Raw genomic sequence first — 19648 nt, forward strand, 5'->3', positions numbered from 1 at the left:
CTTGATGTCTAAAATGGTGTCTTAACAAAGGAAAAGTTTCCTTTCCCCTCATACTACACAGTAGATCATTTCCTGATGATTTCAAAACTCACAGAGAAATTTGGAAACATCCAGTAACAGGAAATTTGTTGAATAAATTATAAACCATCCATTTAATCGGGCCATTACCTAACCACTTAAAAATTGCATTTATGGACTTCATAGTAACCAGGAGTAGAACTGGTGTTACAGTGGAATTTGGAGAGAAGGCAGGAAACATAATAGTACTTAGGATATGATCATTATATAAATAAACACTAGAAAGAAAAAAGAACGGAAGGAATTATTGACAGTGGTTGCCTAGACTGGTGATAAAAAAGGTCAGCTTTTTTCTTTTTTCTAGCCTTATCTGTTTTATTTTTAAAAAGTTAACAAGTTTTATCCTAATGGGACATTGATTGTGTTTTTTTTTTATTATAGTGTTCCATTAAGGGGGAAAATCCTCTAATAATATTATACCAAAAAATGGATTATATACAGAGAAATACAGATGAGGCGATCTAAATTAACCCCTATTATTATGGATGGTTTGAACTTATATAAGTAATTTTTACATGGCAAAGTAATATTGAAATAATTTTTAGCAAGTAACTATTGCTCCCAATACCAGGTTAGTGGCCTTCACTTTTGAAAAATATCCTTAGACAGACATTATTTGTGTTATACTTTGTGCCAGGTGGTTATGAAATGACATATAAAGGAACTTACTACTTAACTCATGATGATAATGGCATTGGTACTAACTAGTCTTCTGTGTGTGTTGTCAGCTTATTTTAATACACAATGTTTGCTTCTAGAATATGTAGTTGACTGGATATATGTTTGAATCACAACAACACAAGTTTTAGTCAATTAATTTTCATTTCTCCCCAGTCCTGTTCCTGATTTAAATGTTGTATGATGGACATAAAGCTGGATGTCATCGATTACACCTTTAATCATAGAAGCATCTCTTTAAAATTCTCGTGTCCTTATCAATATTATTCTTATTTTAAAATTATTTCAGGTACTTGTCATGGGCCTTAGACACAAATCAGGAAGAACGAGACAAGGGTAAAACAGTAGAAGTGGGTCGTGCCTACTTTGAAACAGAAAAAAAGCATTTCACCATTCTAGATGCCCCTGGCCACAAGAGTTTTGTCCCAAATATGATTGGTGGTGCTTCTCAAGCTGATTTGGCTGTACTGGTAAGAAAGACATTTCCAGTTCAACTTTGTATTTGTTAGCAGCCCCATTTCAATTTTAAATATTTGAATTTACCTTCTAAAAGCTAGAATTTAGGTTGTGGTGAACTGTAATATATACGGTCACAACTTTCACTTTTGTCTCACTGATCTGTTCAAGAAATCTTTATAATTTGATTTACTTATGAAAGTATGCTTCAACTTTCCTCTGCCATTGCTATTATCCATTACTGTGTCAGAACTTAGTGTCCACTAAATGCCAAGCCCACTAATAGGTACTGGGTACAAAAATGAGTGAGAAATGATATTTTCTTGGTGCCTTCTGTCATTTTACAGTTGTTTTCCTTTTGGTCAGTGTACTGGCACTGAATCACATACATGTTTGAATTGCAAAATGTACAGGTATACTAAACTTTGGAAAATTGGGGGATCAGAAGAAACATTTACTGAAATTTTAAACCATTTAGACACTGTTGGCGATACTCAAAAGCATGTATGTTATAACTCATGTATGTTATAAACATTCTTACAGAAAATTTCTGGTAAAACAGAAAGGAAAGATGTTTTCCTGCTAGAAGGGTGTGCCTGAATGTGTAAGAATAAATTATTTGATTTCTTGGACTAGGTAATCTCAGCCAGGAAAGGAGAGTTTGAAACTGGATTTGAAAAAGGAGGACAGACAAGAGAACATGCAATGTTGGCAAAGACAGCAGGTGTAAAACACTTAATTGTGCTCATTAATAAGATGGATGACCCGACAGTGAATTGGAGCAACGAGAGGTAAACTCAGATGTCTTACTGGGTTTTTATACATACGTAACTAATTTGTTTAATGATGAAACTAGAGTTCAATTGCTTTACATTATAATTGAATTGTTTACAAATATTCATAGATATGAAGAATGTAAAGAGAAACTAGTGCCATTTTTGAAAAAAGTTGGCTTCAATCCCAAAAAGGACATCCACTTTATGCCCTGCTCAGGACTGACTGGAGCAAATCTTAAAGAGCAGTCAGATTTCTGTCCTTGGTACATGTAAGTAACCTTTTTTCCTTTAAAAAACAGTTTACTTCTTAATAAGTAATTTAAGAAAATATTGACTGTAAACATGGCTTTAAAAACACCAGGACATTTAAACATTGCATAGAATGAAAATTGTAATAACCACATTTTTTGTATAAAGTTAGTCATGTAACTTCTAAAAATTTTGATATTTATGTTGCCTCTCTTTAATGGCTGTTGTTGTGTTCTCAGTGGATTACCATTTATTCCATATCTGGATAATTTGCCAAACTTCAATAGATCAGTTGATGGACCAATCAGGCTGCCAATTGTGGATAAGTACAAGGTACCCAAATGTTCAAGAAACTGGGTTTTATGGGTGGTGAAATGTTGTGTTTTGTTTTAAATTATGAAACAACTTTAATAACGTAACACAGATGTCTCTTTTTAATGGCTATGTATCATTTAGTGATATAGCTGGACCATAATTTATTCAACCAGCTTAAATTATTTCAGCTGTTCCCCAGTGAGCCAACAATGATTATGTTTTAGAGAGCAATTCATACAAGTAAAACTGCTGGCCTCCAAGGATTCGCACATTCAAGTTGATGCCTAGTAACAAATAGCCTTCCAACATACTGTGCTGACTCACTGCCACCAGCAGTGAGTGCTGGGTTCCCATAGCCTCACCAACACTGAATGTTAGTCTTTAAAAAATAGTTGTCATTATTTTTAGCTGGATTTTCAACTTGATTTTTTAAGTTTTGCAATATCAATATATAATGTTTTGCCCCCCTCAAATACTTTATTCTTTCATTAGCTCCATGCTAAAGTTTTATAATTGTGCATATGCTTATGACACAAATATTAGAGTATTTGTTAGCGATCCTGTATTGAAGATTAATTCTAAGGATTCTACCACGTGATCTAGTGATTTTCTTTTGTGAATAAGCTCTCAAGATTTCACTTTGGGTTGAACTGTTGTGGAGTGGTAATGAAAATCTGAAACTTGATTATTCACTTTCAATTTCAATAGGATATGGGCACTGTGGTTCTGGGAAAGCTGGAATCAGGATCCATTTGTAAAGGCCAGCAGCTTGTGATGATGCCAAACAAGGTAAGAATCTGTAGTGCTCTTTCCTGTTTAATTTTTCTCTTGAAAATACTAGCAAGCGGCCAGAACTTTTAAAAAGCTCAGGGATTTTACTAATGTCAAGTACAAAATTTAAGAAAGAATATGTGGGGTTATTCATTAACAAATGGGGAGAGGTCAGTATCAACAACATGTTAGAGCTAAAAGATGCCCCATGAGAACTTCAAGTCCATGATTTTATGAGAAGTAGAGATCTGGAGTGGTTAAGTGCGTTGTTTCCGCTAACACACTGGTGGGTTAGTATAATAAGTGGCCTGGGATGAAAATGCAGCTTTAATCACGCTATAGTTAGCTTTCTTTTTCTTTCTTTGGACACTATAAAATAATGTGTCTAAGCTATGTTCCTAATTTGTTTTAAGAGAAAAAGGTTTGCCTTTCTCATAAATGGGTTTTTTGACTCTTTCCTACCTTACTGTGATTTCATCATTGGAGAGGGTTTTAGTAAAACATGCAAAATCTCCATGAATTATTCCTTTGTCTTATTTCTGACTGCTTACTTGGTGATATTTGCAGATGACGTGTTACTAAGAAACTGTTACCTGTTTTCCAGAGAGGGCTTCTCTAACAACTCCAAAGATGTTGCTTATATAGGAAAACACCTGAATCATCAGAAACTCCAGGAGTATTAGATTTCAGTGACATTTTCAATTTCAGGCGCAGTGAATTAGAAAAAGTACCCATTACCAGTATAGTGTTGAGGTATAATTGGCACCTTACAAATTATACTTTGGAGGTCCTGATGCCTCATGCATTGGAGATTAGCGTACCCTACCACGGTATCTTTGTTCTAAAGTGTTTCTACTTGAAAGCCTACTTGTTGTAAGATCATTAACTCTGCAACTTGAAGGTCAGTGACAACTGAATGAAAATAATGGGTCGGTTTTGTCTGCAGAGCAGTCACAGAAGTGCAGTTTGCTCCATGGAGACGGAAGGGGGATTGGTAGTTGCAAGGGGTTGAGGGAGGGAGAATGGGGGGTTCCTTTTGGGGTGGTGATGTTTTAGAACTAGATAGTAGTGATGGTTGTACAACATGAATGTACTAGATGCCACTGAATTGTACAATGTAAAATGATTTTAAAAGATAAGTTTTATGATGAGTATTTACTGCAATAGAAAGAAGTACAATTCAGTACAGGCAAGTAAACTTAATATGGGGGCCGTAAGTATAGGGGAGGGGCTTTAACTTACTACCGTGCTAGGGAAATAAGCCCTAACATGATTTTTCAGGATGTTCATAATATGAAATAAGCCCTAATGCATCTTTTGGAGCAAAAATAAATATAAGACCCGGTCTTATTTTCAGGGAAACATGGTAGTTACAGACGAAGTGCCTGTTTTCTGTGGAAGCTGTCACTTTATACTGATTACTGGGCAGGTGTCGTATATCCTGTGGCTAAGTGAGCCTTAAAAATTTACTCAGTTCACTTTGGTCCTCCTGAGTCTCTGGAACAGAGTTAAATATTTTAAAAGATACAGATACCAGATTATTTTACATTTGAAAATTAATGGGTAGGCAACATATGGAATGGGAAAAATAATTGCATATTATAAATCTGATAAGAGGTTAATATGCAGAATATATAAAGAACTCCTTACAACTCAACAAAAAAACCTGACTAAAAACACGAACAAAGGACTTAAATAGCCTTTTCTCCAACAAAGACGTACAAATGGCCAAAAAGCACATGAAAAATGCTCCACATCATTAATCATTAGGAAAATGTAAATGAAAAACGAAATGTGGTAACATTTCACACCCATCAGGATGGCTGCTATGAAAAAAACAGAAAATAACAAATGTTCGAGAGGATGTGAAAAAATTGGAAGCCTTGTACACTGTTGGCAAGAATATAAAATTGGGCAGCTGCTGTGGAAAACAATGTGGCAGTTCCATAAGAAACTAAAACATAGAATTACCGTATAATCCAGAAGTTCCACTTCTGGGTATATAACCCCCAAAATGGAAAGTAGGGCCTCATAGAAATATTTGTACACTCATGTTCATAACAGCATTGTTCACAGTAGCCAAAAGGTGGAAGCAAATGTCATCCATCAGTGGATGAATGGATAAGCAAAATGCACATACGTACAGTGGAATATTCAATCTTAGAAAAGAAGGAAATTCTGACACATGCGACAGCATGGATGAATCTTAAGGACATGATGCTCCGTGTAATAAACCAGTCACAAAAAGATGCATACATGATTCCACTTCTGTGAGGTACCTACAGTAGTAAAATACCATAGAGACAGAAAGTAGAATGGTGGTTGCCGGGGCTGGGGGAGGGAGGAATGGGGAGTTGTTGTTTAATGGTACAGAGTTTCAATTTTGCAAGATTAAAAGATTTCAGAGTTCTGAAAATTGATTGCATAACAGCGTGTATTCAATACTACTGGACTGACGAAAATGTTTAAGATAGTAAATTTTATGTTCTGTATTCTACCCCAGTATTTAAAAATTATTTGAAAAGTTAATGAGTAAAATTAAAAATTGATCATTTTTTACTTTGATATTTTACAAAATTGTTCTAAGGTACAGATTGGTATTTAGAGCTTTTCTAGGTTGCTGACTTGTTAACTCTTGGTTCTTAAAAGGAGTCCTTGGAAGCCTATGGTTCTAATACCCGCATCCCTCCTCTACTTCCTATGCTGGGCTGTAGTAGGAAGGTGAAGCAAAAGATGTGATGTTGGAAGATAAAACACTATCTTGTGTGATGGAATTTCTGAATGTTGCTCTGATATTTACAAATCCAATGGCTCTGAGTTTGTACACAGAAATATAAAAGTTGAGGTAACTAAATCTGCAAGTTTAGTGCAAAGTGTCTTTTCCCTCCTTCAGCGCAGTAATCTGAATGCTCATTTCTGAGAAGCTGAGATACTCAAGGATATCTGTATAAACTTAAAGCTCGTACATTATTAGGGACGTGGGCTGAAACATTTAAGATCGTATGCTGTAGGAATGTCAGACAAATCGCAGACTTGGGTCCAAAACTTTTTGAACTGAGACAGGGTACCGTACCGCAGTCATCTCAGAAAAGACAGGGACGTCATGAAGACAGTTGCAGGTACTCCTTTCCTTAGAAATAGTAACATGTGTCCCTATCAAATTGCTTCAGTGTAGCCTAAAATCACTCCTTGTACAGCTACGTGTTGGATCTCTAGAGAGGATGGGAAAGTTGTTATCTTGAATACCTTTCATAAGTAAGAGAAGTTGTTGGTCTCAACCTTAATTTTTGATAACTATGGATTAACTTAATCTCATACTAATGCTATTGTGTTTAGCCATAAAAAAAGGCCATATCTGCAGAGAAAGGATTGTTGTGTTGGATTACTTGAGCAAAAAACAGTACTTGTTTAGTTTGTATATGATAGAACTGTTAAGTTTCTACCCCTTTGTCCTGTTGCTGTAAAGAATTTACCTAACAAATACTGCTGTTTCACTTCTTGAATGAATTCCAATAAAACAATAAACAGGTATCATTAAGGTAGAAGTTACCTTTTGGAAAAGAAAACCATTACTGGGGAGAGGGGTAAAGCTACTAGAGCTTAGCAAGTGACAGTTTGTAGAATTCTGATACGGCATATAATGCTGCTGCATTCTCCACAGTTCATTTACCGTCATGAGATAGCTCATTTTGTCTTGAAGGCTGTGTTGTTTTCTGGTATGTGTTTTAAAAATGTAAATTATCACCAAGGGCAGAAGTGGAGTAAAATAAGGGAATACTTGTGGGTATTGCTTCTAACATTTTCCCCATCTATATGGTTCCTAAAGAAATTATTGTAAAAGACAAAATTTATCATTAATAGCATTTAGTACATTCACAGTATTGTGCAACAACAGTTTATCACCCCAAAATGAAACCTTGTACCATTAAACAGTCAATATGCTTTTTAAACATAATTGTTCAAATTACTTCTGAGATGTATACCCTTCTGAAATGTACATTCTTGGGTAGTGATAAGTAATGGAAGCTATGTCTATTAAATCCTGGAAACTCCGTAATAAAAATTGTATCTATATAAAGTTAAAAAACCATATAAACTTAATGTTTTAATTTTGAAAAAGTTGAAAAGGCAAATGCTAGATTATATAATGTTCTATTTGGAAATTATTAGGATATGCTATTGAAAGATGACAAATTAATGTTTTAATTGGCAGTTGTACTTCTAGGATATGATTTTTCATTAAGTTCATGTCATACAAATGTAGTAAGTATTTTGGCTAATCAACAAGCACAGAGAAATGTGACGTGTAACCACTCAGCAAACAGGTCGTTTTATGAGCTATAATGCAGTGACTGTCGGAAAACCTCCATCTTGGTTTCTTTTTAAGCACAACGTGGAAGTTCTTGGAATCCTTTCGGATGATGTAGAAACTGATTCTGTAGCCCCAGGTGAAAACCTCAAAATCAGACTGAAAGGAATTGAAGAAGAGGAGATTCTTCCAGGATTCATACTTTGTGATCCTAATAATCTTTGTCATTCTGGACGCACATTTGATGCCCAGGTAAGCCAGTTGTCTTAGTGATCTTTACTCTCTAAATGAAATTAGAATTTAAATATTCTTTGTCCTGATTACGGGTGACGTGCCATATGATCACATATGTCACAACAGCCATGATGTACATCTTGCAAACATTAGGTCTTCAAGGTGGTACAAGGTCTTACTGGGGTAGGTAGTATTCTTTGTAAGTTCCTTTTTATTTTTGATCTCCTGTTTATATTTATCACTACTTATATTTTGCTCAGTGTCTTTCACCTGAAGTAGAACACATTGCCTTGGAAGTCATAGTTTGCTCATTCAGGGCAAATAACTTTCCAGACAGGAAAACATGCACAATTTCTCCATGTTATTTGCAACCTGACCTCCCCAGGACAGTGACAAGAGTAAATGACTGGTGTAGCTCTCAGAATTTTTGAGTTGTTACAAGGTATGACAACTAATCAAGTTAGATTTAGATGCCAGATACTTTTTGGACCTTGGATATTGGACCTTGGATATTGAGAAATGGATAAAACTATAATTTCATATCTAGGAGGGCAAAACCCCAGTAGCATATGAGCAGTAGTGGTTAACTTACTTGGGAGATGTATAAAGGAAAGCCTTCCCAGAGAAGAAAGTCTGCCTGCTATGTTTTTAAAGTTCGACTGGGCACTCGCCAAGGAGATGAGTAGGGTAAGGATATCAGAGTTCATGCTTCGAGGTCAGGAAACCTGACCTGTCACTTCTAACACAAAAATAAGTTGGCGTAAGATGGTGAGTTACTCCTTCTTGTGATACTATATGGCACTTGAGCACATTCAGCTCTTCCTTTGCCCTACAGATAAAGATGTGAATCTTTTTGTTTGTTTGACAGATAGTGATTATAGAGCACAAATCCATCATCTGCCCGGGTTATAATGCAGTGCTGCATATTCATACCTGCATTGAGGAAGTCGAAATAACAGTAAGTTTTAAGATAATTGGAGTTTTTGTTTGTGTGTTTTAAGACCATTTCGTGATAATCGGGATAATTTCTGATTGGCAATAGTGATGTACTCTTATTTGCACTCCTATTCTTAATTTAAAGATTATTTTCTTTGCCATTATTCTCATGTCTTCTCATCCTTTTTTCTTGGATAGGCCTTAATTTGCTTGGTAGACAAGAAATCAGGAGAAAAAAGTAAGACTCGACCCCGTTTTGTGAAACAAGATCAAGTATGCATTGCTCGCTTAAGGACAGCAGGAACCATCTGCCTTGAGACCTTTAAAGACTTCCCTCAGATGGGTCGATTTACCTTAAGAGATGAGGGTAAGCCTTTACATCGATGTCGTGTCATGTATCTAAGATGCTCAGCTTTGGTAATTTTCATCCAAGTATAGTGCACATTACAGCTAGTTTATAGAGAACTTGGATGCATATTCTATAATATATAGTCATATAATAAATATGAATTAAATGCATTGAACAGCAGACAGAATTAACCATACATGTTAGCAGTAATGCTCTGGAGGAAGAGTTTTGATATTTCCTAAATAATTGGTTTCGAGAGTCATTTATTTACTAAAAAAGACATTTCTGTGATGAAATCCTTTGTAATGTGTGTGATTAAAGCCTATCTTACCCTTTCAAGATTTTGCTAAGCAAGGATCTGAGATATACATCTTGTTATTTTTGTAGTCAGAAGAAATCATTGTAAAATCAAATATGATAAATTCACTACACTCATATGGGGGTGGAAATAAAAGGGATACATAGATTGATAGTCTTTTAACACCTATTTTTAGAGGTTTAATATTCATGTGTGTATGTTTCCATTTCTGCCTACCTCTGAGTGAATTCAAACAGCTGTAATTTTCTATCTTGGCGGCCATGAAATTCTTTGGTATCATGAAAACAAAATGATTTTTATTAAACATTTCTCTATGGATTGTCAACTTAGATAACTATTTTTAAGACTGGAAAATTTTACGTAAAACTTTATCGTTCAGTTGGAATATGGAATAGTCAATTCACATGTTAGTTCCAATTCCATTCAGCAAAAATTGGCTGTATATATATTGCATGGCAAGAACTGTGCGGAAATAAACACTGGGAATATAATGATGAATGTGGTCCCTGAACCTTAGTTCAGAGAATTCTGTATAAAGATGGTATTCGTATTCATTTTATTTAAAAGGCCTTACATTTTTTTAGTTTAAAAACTCTTCTTGATGATAGTGAAACTGGTTATTGGGACAAACGGTTTGTCCTATTAATATAACGAAGTGAGAATTTTAGTTACCAGATAAAATCAGAGGAAATTAATATAGCAAGAATTCTTAACCCCATGAATTATTTTTCCTAAAGAGTCGCTTGACTTTTAGGTTTTTTACAAGACAGAGAGCCCTTTTTAACAGCTTGTTGAAATAATTCCCATATGTGAAATTGACCTGTTTTAAGTGTACAGTTCAATGAATTGTATTTACAGAGCTGTACAGTCGTCACATCCTAATTTTAGAACGTTTAGAATATCTAAAAAGAAGCCCTTACACCAATTTACAGTCACTCCCTACTCCTACCCCCAGCCCTAAGCAACCACATCATCTTTTTCTCCTTATTGGTCTTTTTTGACGAGCCATATAAATACAATCATAGAATTTGTGGTCTTTAGTTTATTTCACTTAGCATGTTTTTGAGGTGATAGCATGTGTTGTATATTGCCGAATAGTACTCCATTGTACCAATGTCCCACATTTAACTTATCCAAGTAGAGGTTTTTGATATAAGAAATTGTGTCTGTCTTCTTTTCCGCTCTCCCACTTAGAAGACCCACTTATTAAGACTGCCTAATCAGAAATCATGCCTTCAGTAGGAAAGCCAGTTAATAAGTAATTTACATCGTAAACATTATTTTTATGATTTAAAATAATAAGCTTTAATACCTTACATAGCCTTGCTGTCAACTACTGAAAAGGTGTTTTTTTTTGTTTTTAATTTTCATTTTTAGGTAAGACCATTGCAATTGGAAAAGTTCTGAAATTGGTTCCAGAGAAAGACTAAGCATTTTCTTGATGACCCTGCACAATACTGTGAGGAAAATTGACTGCAAAAGCCTACTTCACACCGCCTTCTCTTATTTTCTGCCCATTGACAAACCTCTCCCCATATTTTGCAAAGACAAAATTCACAGCAAAAGTCCACATTATGTCAGCTTTCTCATATTGAGAGCTCTGCTATGCCACTATTGAATTTTTCCCAAGATTTTTTTCTTCCCCTCTCAAACTGCTTCCTTGGACAGACTTGGCAATAGCTTTGTAAGTGATGTGGACATAATTGCCTACAATAATGAAAACCTACAGAAATTTTTAATTTTTCATTTTCCCCTTAGGCATACTTAGTCTTTTCCCCCCCAAGGCAGATCATTCTGAGTGTGCGAGTGTGTGTGCACGTTACAAAGACACAACTACCGTGTTAATAAAATGTTCAATTTGAAACCCTTTTCGGTATTTGAATTGCTTTTGAATAACGTTTTTTATCTGGATGTAATTGTTGCATTAGCTTTTTAACTTTACCAAGTAATTGAATACATTTTATTACTTGGACTTTTCTAAACCCTTTCCCTATCCACTACTTTAAATGAGGCATTTACAAACAATATTCAAGTTTGTATTAAAGGAGAGAATTAGTTTGACCCCTTCTTTTGATGGTAATGCATACATACAATTAAATACCTTTATGTAACTGTGACACTGCTTTATTAGGTCTTTATCAATTATTTTCTGCCAATTTATATTTTGACAAGATTTCTTAATTACAGTAAGTTGTTTTAAAAGAACATCATACTGTAGTTTTTATTAAGTAAAGCGTAATGAAATTGTACCCCTACAGAAAATTCCATTAATTTGTTAAATGAGTGGAATTTACAATAAAGAAAGCATGTTGAGACCTGGCAAAAATGCCTCCTTTAGAATTTATAAGAGCTGCATGCATCTAGTATGAAAACTGTTATCAACTGCAAGTGCCAGTTCTACAAATTACTCAGTTTACTACTTGTATCACTGATTTTAAGGGTGGATGGTCCTTGCTGGTTCAAGTTAAATCTCATCCAGCCCTAAATGAACTGAGAACCATCAGAATCTGCACATATTAAAGTTAACAGTGATAAGTAGAATCAAGCACAGTGTAAGTTTTTCTCGACTATTTAAAATTGACTGTTTTCTTAAATATACAGTTGAAATTTGTTAAACTATGATTTGGATGAAACAATGCAGCATTATGGTGATTTTAGGTTGAAGGATAACTTTGAAATTTTTAATGACAATAAATGGGAAATGGAAGAGACTTCTGGGCTTATTAGAAGCCTCTTTTGATTTTGAGTGTTGCCATTTATCAAAGATTTGGCTTTTTAGATTGTGATTTATCGCTAAATAAAATACTTTGTAATTATATATTTAACGACATGTCCCTTCCCTGTAATCTTTCTCCTCAAAAAAAAGTCTAGTCAAACTATTTCCAGTCACAAAACCTGGAAATTAATTTAACCGTTTTCTTAACTATAGAATTCCCATTCATTTCATGAACAAGGCTACATCTATGAACAAAGCAAAGTTACTGTCCTGTAGCTTCTTACAACTACACTCATGGCTATTGCGTGAAATTTGAATTTTATTTTGCAAATCTCTGGGCTTTTATTTTTCTGGGATATGTGGGAGTTTTAACCAGTACATAACTGTTTGTACTTCCAAGTTAATAACAAAATACTAGCAATTGCTTGGATTTTAATGAATCTTTAAAAGCTCAAGCACATTGAAATTATTTCCAAAGATTTCCATTTTTAAATTGAACATATTTTAAAAAACCAGTTAGTTATGTTTGCTATGAAAACATTTACACTTTTAGAATATTATGTGCATGTTGCCAACACAGTAAAAGGGCAGGGGTATCAAGTGTGAAGGACCTACCTCTAAAAAATAAATGGTAAATATAAATGCAGTTACGAAAGAAAAATTTCATCGATTCTTGCACATTTGTGCAAATAATTAGATTATTTAAAAGAAACCTCACTGTTAAATTAACCAACACCATATGCTTTATGGGCTTTGAAGTTTTTTGGAGAAGTATTCTCATAAAATTGCTGCATTTTAAACTACACTGGCTATTTACTTGGATGAGGAAGTAAATATCTGAAATGAACTGGCAGTGTGTGGAGATGTTGGACCTTGACAAAGCAATACAAATTCCTCTGCTGTCATTCTGTCTTCTGCTAGTGCAAGTGTGTTTATGTGGCTGACAATGCAAAAACAGGGTAATTGGCTACAGATTTAGAGTATTACAGACCTAAATATTTTTTCCTCTATCTTTAGCATAGATATGTTAGAATCACAATTTTCTTTGCTTTAATAATGTTCTTTATATAACTTTCATGCTAGGTTATTTATAGTTTTTTAAATTCATTAACTGAATTTAAGATCATTGAAATAAACGTTAATTGCCATTTTTAACCCTTATTTAAAGGGGAGGGAAATACAGTACCTACTCCTGGTTTTTAATATTCAAAAAGGATTTATACAGGGAAACTATGTGTAAAATCAAACCAGAAGAGTTGGACGGAGTATGCACTGCCATGAACTTACATAACAAATAGTGAAGTTCTTGAATAATTAAGCCCATGTATATTTGCTTTGGATTGAAAGTCTTGAAATATGTGATAATTGAATGTAAAAACTGTGTAAATTGTAAAAGTACAAGTTGTTCCTGTAACAAGGTAATTCATGCTTGTCTGCTAGTTACATAAATTGAAGAACTGATTTACAATGCGGAATGGACTTTGAACGTGATGCCATTGAAGTTACCAGCATCCTCTCAGCTGAAGTGCTGCAGATATTTTGGGTCATACTTTCAAACAGGTGCAAGTTTGCAGCCCAAGAAAAAGGTGGCCCTATCCATGGTCAAAACCTGCTTCCATGATGAACTTTTGAAAACAATCAGCTAAACCCCTGGCAGCCTTCAGGAACACTAGTTCTGACTACTCCCTCCGTGGTCTTTGATGAGCTTCCACACGACAGCAGTCTGGCGCCTTTCCTCACTGGCATGGACTTCCCCATGGATGGCTGCTTCATGGACCATCGCTTCATTGCGCTGGGCAGGGATTTAAGGTAGTCAAGGGACAGATACAGTTCTATTACAGCTCTTAATTATCAGGCAACTTGCAAACTTTAAACCCTTTGTGAAACTTCTGGTTCCAGCACTAGAGTTCTGATTGTAGGTTAAGTGTTATATTCCGTGTTGGCCTACCTTATCAGAATAAACTGTGCCATTAATCCTCTCACAGACATGTCAGGTAGATGGCAATCAATAGGATTTAGGGGACGATTTTGTCTCCAAATCATAGGCTTTTATTTCCTCCAGCAAATTACATAGTGACTCTAGCAGATGCCATCTAATATACATGATCTTGTTTCTTTCTTTAGAGATCTTGCCATGGCAGCAACTTGTTAAATAAATGTAATTACATAGCACAACTCAAAAGACTAGATTTAAATTTAGCAGTCCGTTAGATTTCATAGGAATAGGAAATGTTTTTACTTTGCTGTATGTAGTTCAGTGGATTCCATTTGAACCAATTTACTTTCAGAATTCAGATAGGGTAGATTTGGTTCAGCTTGTAATGGTTTTGGCTCTAGGATATTTTTGATTTTCAGTATCCTAGAACATATTAAGTCTCCCCTTCAGTAAATACACTTTTGAATCCTGTAATCCTTTGCTTCCTTCAAACAGTAATATGCTAGCCAAGTTGTTTAGTAAGGAATGTTATAAGGGCCCTGGAAGTGTGGAAATGGAGATTAAAACCTTTTGTTCTCCAATATAAGGGAAAGCAGCTAGGCACCATGTCTGATTAGGCAAAGTTACACAGGATTTCTTAAGCAGCCCTTGGAATAATTGTCTTTCTGCCTTGTTACACATACCACTGCGCCATTTAACATTTACCGTGGAAACCTCAGGTCTGTGGGCAGCAGAGGTGAAAGACATTTTGTGCTTCCTGAGGCTCCCCTCAGCCAGGCACACCAGCTGAACGCTTCAGAGGTCAGCCTAAGGCTACCTCCTTTCCTGCTGCCCGGGAAGAGTGTTTGTGCTGAGCTGGAGCGCCTGCCTTCCTCAGGTGGTCATGCCCATGAATTAGGTGCAACCGAGGTCTGAGCTCGGAAGGTCTGCCTTTTATGGACTCACATTGCGCTCTCAGAAATGGACGCACTTTGTTTAGCTAGTTTCACCTTTTTGTTCTAAAGGAAATGTGGCTCTCTCTCAGGCCAGGATTTAGTGACCAGTTTTCACTAGACAGAAGGTTAATACCTAGCTCTCCAAAAAAAGGAAAAAAGGCAGAATTAAAGGGAATCGATTAGATTTGCTTTTGCTGAGGTTTTTTTTTAACCTAATTCCAAAGCACGGCAGAATGTTCTAGGTAGGAATTATGGGAATCCAAGGTGAAGAAATCTTTCATGATTTGTACTACCTACTGTGCCTGACTGGTGCCTGTGTGAGGATTAAGCCCTTACTTAGTCTGCTCTTGGAATTACTCAAATGACTGAAGTATAAAAATATTTGCTTTTGTAATAATAAAAACTGTCAACTACCCTTTCGAAGGATTTGTCTGTTTGTAATCACCTGTATTGTATCATACTATGAGTGCATCTGTTCGTTTTCTGTACAGTCCTTTATTTTTGTATCAAGTACTGGAACCATCTACCAGCAGATTTATTGGGCGGATCTAATAAGCTGTCACATAAGGAATTTACAAACGTGTGCTCTGCTTGCGTACAGTATGCAAGGCCTTTGTACAGTGTATATGACTGAATCTTAACAAACAGCAACCCTATAGAAGTTAGACATGCTTAATAAATCAAATAACTATCACAGTATGTGGTTGTATGTGAACAGAGTTGGGGAAACATCAATGATAATACTGCCAGAACTACAAACCTCTATGTTCAGGATTTTAAATAGTGCTCAAGAGACCAAATAGTACTTGCCCTTCTTTACTGTGCAAGAGCAAGAAGAAATTAGTGATAAACAGGCAGTGTACACAGTGGTTAATGGAACGGCAGCAATACATTCCTATAGACACTCTTATTGAGTTAGAATGGGTTCTTGCTTAAAAAGGAATCACGTCAAGGTTTTATTATTTGGTCCTTTGTGGGATATGGTCCCAAATGGATATTTGGCATTAAATGAACCTTAGCTTGAATAAAACTTACGAGCAAGCTTGCTATCAAAGCAGGGGTTCATATAAAGTTCCAAATAAATGGTTTGACATTTCCCACACTTCTATTGTTAAATAACCAGATCTCCAACCATGTCCACAAGACATTTTGTTCATTGTTGAAAGAACAACTTTCTTAATGTGTTTGGACATCAAACCATACATAGGCACTATAACTGCAGTGGGTAGGAAACTGACAATACAGAATTGTACACTTGGCCCATGGAACCAGTTTCAGACACGTAAGTTCTTTCTATTGATGCATCTTAAAGCAGAAAAACAGCATCAATTCCTTGGATGCTATAGCTTTGTAGTGAAGAATATATGCTTCCCAATGCAGAATGATGGCCATTAGAAGTGCACACTCTACCTTGATTTCTTCCGAGATGTCATATGTATTATTTTTAAAAAATAATTCACATACCTGGCTCAAGATAATTTAGTTTTCCTGTAACACAGTCAGCTCTATGACTACCTATACTGTTCCTTTACAAGCACTATGTTTACTCTGGCTGGCAATTACTGTAATTCATTTAAGTATTACATGGTTAAACAAGATCGGATTTCATATAATCACATTTTCCCTCCAACTGAAGGGCAGAGAATGGACTACAAGATGCAAAACTGGAGGTAAGAAGACAACTCAGGAGACTATTAGGGAAAAAGCCTGCACTGCAAGGTGGGAGGGATAAAAAGAATTGGATAAATACAAGATATATTTAAAAGGAATAAAAAAGACTATTGACTATTACTGACTAATTTGGGGGATGGGGAGAAAAGAGTGAAGGACGACTCCCATATTCTGGCTTGGGCAACTAGGCAGTTGATACCAATGACTTAGAAAATACAGGAGGAGCAGGTTTGAGGGAAAGATAAGTTCATGGTTGGACCTGTTGGGTGTGAGGTTCTAATAGGACTAATGTCAACACAGTTGATGGGTTTGAAGACGGAAGTCTACAAACTTCTATTATCTCTTGATGGGTACCAAATCACCCCAAAATTCAGTGGCTTAAATAACAAACATTGTTACCAAGCACGGACTTGCTGCCCAACACACACAGAAGCCAAAACTCTGACATCAGCTTTTGAGAAAAAAGGTTTTATTGTGAAGTCTGCCAGCAAGGAGACAGGAGACAAGGCTCAAATCTGTCTCCCGATCCAGGGTTTAGGGTGAGTTTTTGTTTTGCCTTTAAAAAATTTTTTCTGTTGGGAGTTTCAAGGGATTAGGGGGGTAAGTAAGGCTGGTTTGCAAGTGCTGGTGGGCGGATTTTGATTGGAGAGGTTTGGAACTTTGCCATTTATGGTAAGATATGGTAAGGGACTTCAGCACCAGGTCTTCCTGGAACAATGGACCCTTCGCTTCTGAAAGGGTTTTGGTGTTCAAGTTCTGGTCAGTCATGTTCCAGTCCTTTGGTTTGGGGAGGTGGAGGGTAGTTTGGTTCTGGGAGCAACTGGAGGTCAAAATTGTCTCTGCGCATGCTTCAGCTGCATGACTTGTGGTTTTGGTTTGCTGTCTCTGAAAAGCAACTCAGGATCTTGTTAGAAAAAGGATAGCGCCAGTTTGAGCTGGTTCTGCAGTTACAATCACAGTTTTTATGAGTCAGGAATCTGGAAGCAGCTTAGTTAGATGGTTCTGGCTCAGCGTCTCTCTCAAGAGTCTGCAGTCATCTCAAGGTTTGATTGGGGACAATCACTTCCAAGCTCGCTCAAGTGGTTGCCGGCAAGCTGCCTGACTAGCCTCAGACCATGGTAGCTGACTTCACCCAGAGCAAGTAATATGAATGAAGGAAAGAGAAAGGGAGGGAGAGATGGAGGGAAAAAGGATACTCAGGGTGGAAACCACAGTCTTTTTATAACCTAATCTCAGAAGTTACATCCTATCACTTCTGCCATATTCTATTTGATAGAAGTAAGTCACTAAGTCCAGCCCACACGCAAGTGGAAGGGAATGAAGGTCCATCGCTTCAGTATTAAAGAATGTGTGGGCATATCACATTTTTTAAACCATCCCAATACTACACCCAGATTAACTTTATAAAGCATAATTCATCACGACTTGCTCTTCTTCCTTAGCACCAGTTCAAAAACCTTGTATCTGTATGATTTCTCCAAAGTATAAGCCCTCAGCTGGATAATTAATTCCTTCACCTACCATTCTAGCCTTGTCTCCCAGTCCTCCCCTCTGCACGTCCTCCCTGATCCAGCCACTTACGACTTCCAAACACCGCTGTGCTCTTTCACCTGAATTCATGGCATTCCCTTGGCCCAGAAGTCTGGTTCTCAAACTTGAATGCAGGTGACACATCCGACAGCCCTAATGCTCTTTTCACAATACTAGAAAACAGTGATACACGAAGCCTCATGTAACCATTTATAATCCTGTGCTAAAATTAATCCAATCTTAGACTAGATTGAGAGTAGACTAGACAGGTGAGAGTAGATACCAAAGATTTAAGAATATTTCTTCTACAAGTTGATTAAAGACAGTCCTTATTAGAGGTCAGCAGCGGGTGTGCCCTTTCTCCAGCTTTGGCAACATGGAAGGAGCATTTTTTTAAAAAAACAACTGACATGGAAAGCCTCCTACTCCCATGTTTTCCTCTCTCAAAGTTCCCCTAGCTAGTTGCAAAAAGACTAGAACCATCCTGAATAGCCACCAAAAACCTCCAAAATAAACCGTTGTTTATCTGCCTGGCAAAAAGCCATTAGGCCCTTTAAAAAAGACGAGGTAAAGCATTATGTACTGACTTGGACAACTTCCAAGATATATTAAGAGGAAAAAACGTGCAGAACAATGGATATACTAAGCTACTATTTGTGCTAAAAAAAAAAGATTAAATTTAAAACCAACCATCCCTTAAGAGACAAAAGCGTAACTAGCTCCTAAACATGCCTAGAATATCCCTGGAAAGGTCCAGGAGAAACAGGTGACAGTGGCCACCTGGGGACGTGAGGCAGGAGGGAGGCTTTCCCACGCATCCCAGCTCGCACGTTTATGTTTATACGCTCTTACCTCCCGCCTCTGTGACGTCCGAAGCTCATGCTGGCTCTGGCTCCTCGTCCGGGCCCCACACCGCGCGGGACGACGTGTCGGGTGTTTCCCACGCCTGATTCCACGGAACCCTCACTAGCTGCGGCGAGGTTCCCGCCACCCTGGCGCGCGACGAGACTGTCCATGGACAGCGTAGGTGGTTCGCCCCAAATCACCCAGCACGTAAGTGGTGGGGCCAGGATTCCCCGCTCGCCCGCACGTCTCACGCCGCCTGCCCGAAGGCGGGGTCCACCGAGAGCGGGTGACCCCACTGGAGGAGTGGACAGGCCTCCTCCGCCTCCTCCAGGCGCTTGCTCGAGTTCCTTCGTGGAACAGCGAGAGCGAGACGTCACCGGGTTGCTCCTCGCGCCTCACGGGAGCCCGGAGCAAAAGGGAAGATGAGGGGTCGTTGCCTCAAGGAAGAGACTCAGACTGCACGGCGAACGACATTCAGTTTGCTCGCGCCCGCCAAAGCACTACGGCGCGACGCCCGGAAATGACGTCAGGAGCCCGGCCACGC

The 19648-nt window shown here is 37.2% G+C and overlaps 2 protein-coding genes across 9 annotated transcripts in view; one reads left to right on the forward strand and one right to left on the reverse strand.

Moving 5' to 3' along the window:
* GSPT1 (G1 to S phase transition 1) overlaps positions 1–15480 on the forward strand; it is a 30314-nt gene extending 14834 nt beyond the window's left edge. For both annotated transcript variants that reach the window (XM_019715150.3, XM_019715151.3), the window contains exons 7-15: positions 1046–1226; positions 1849–2003; positions 2117–2257; positions 2477–2570; positions 3261–3341; positions 7711–7884; positions 8735–8824; positions 9001–9169; positions 10848–15480. In XM_019715150.3, the coding sequence (XP_019570709.2) occupies positions 1046–1226; positions 1849–2003; positions 2117–2257; positions 2477–2570; positions 3261–3341; positions 7711–7884; positions 8735–8824; positions 9001–9169; positions 10848–10900 (1138 nt within the window). In that variant the 3' untranslated portion in view covers positions 10901–15480. The remainder of the gene's footprint in view (positions 1–1045; positions 1227–1848; positions 2004–2116; positions 2258–2476; positions 2571–3260; positions 3342–7710; positions 7885–8734; positions 8825–9000; positions 9170–10847) is intronic.
* Positions 1–19582, reverse strand: part of TNFRSF17 (TNF receptor superfamily member 17) — a 78518-nt gene extending 58936 nt beyond the window's left edge. For 5 of the 7 annotated variants that reach the window (XM_088801239.1, XM_088801238.1, XM_088801237.1 and 2 more), the window contains exon 1: positions 19111–19579. The gene's annotated coding sequence lies outside the window, so the exon portion shown is untranslated. Of the gene's footprint in view, positions 1–19110 lie in introns of all 7 variants that reach the window. The other 2 variants (XM_088801241.1, XM_088801242.1) reach the window with 1 other exon arrangement.
* Between the last annotated feature and the right edge of the window lie 66 nt (positions 19583–19648).

The sequence above is a fragment of the Rhinolophus sinicus genome, chromosome 10 (genome assembly GCF_057876585.1).
Source record: "Rhinolophus sinicus isolate RSI-liver-muscle chromosome 10, RSI-T2T, whole genome shotgun sequence".
Lineage (NCBI taxonomy): Eukaryota > Metazoa > Chordata > Mammalia > Chiroptera > Rhinolophidae > Rhinolophus > Rhinolophus sinicus.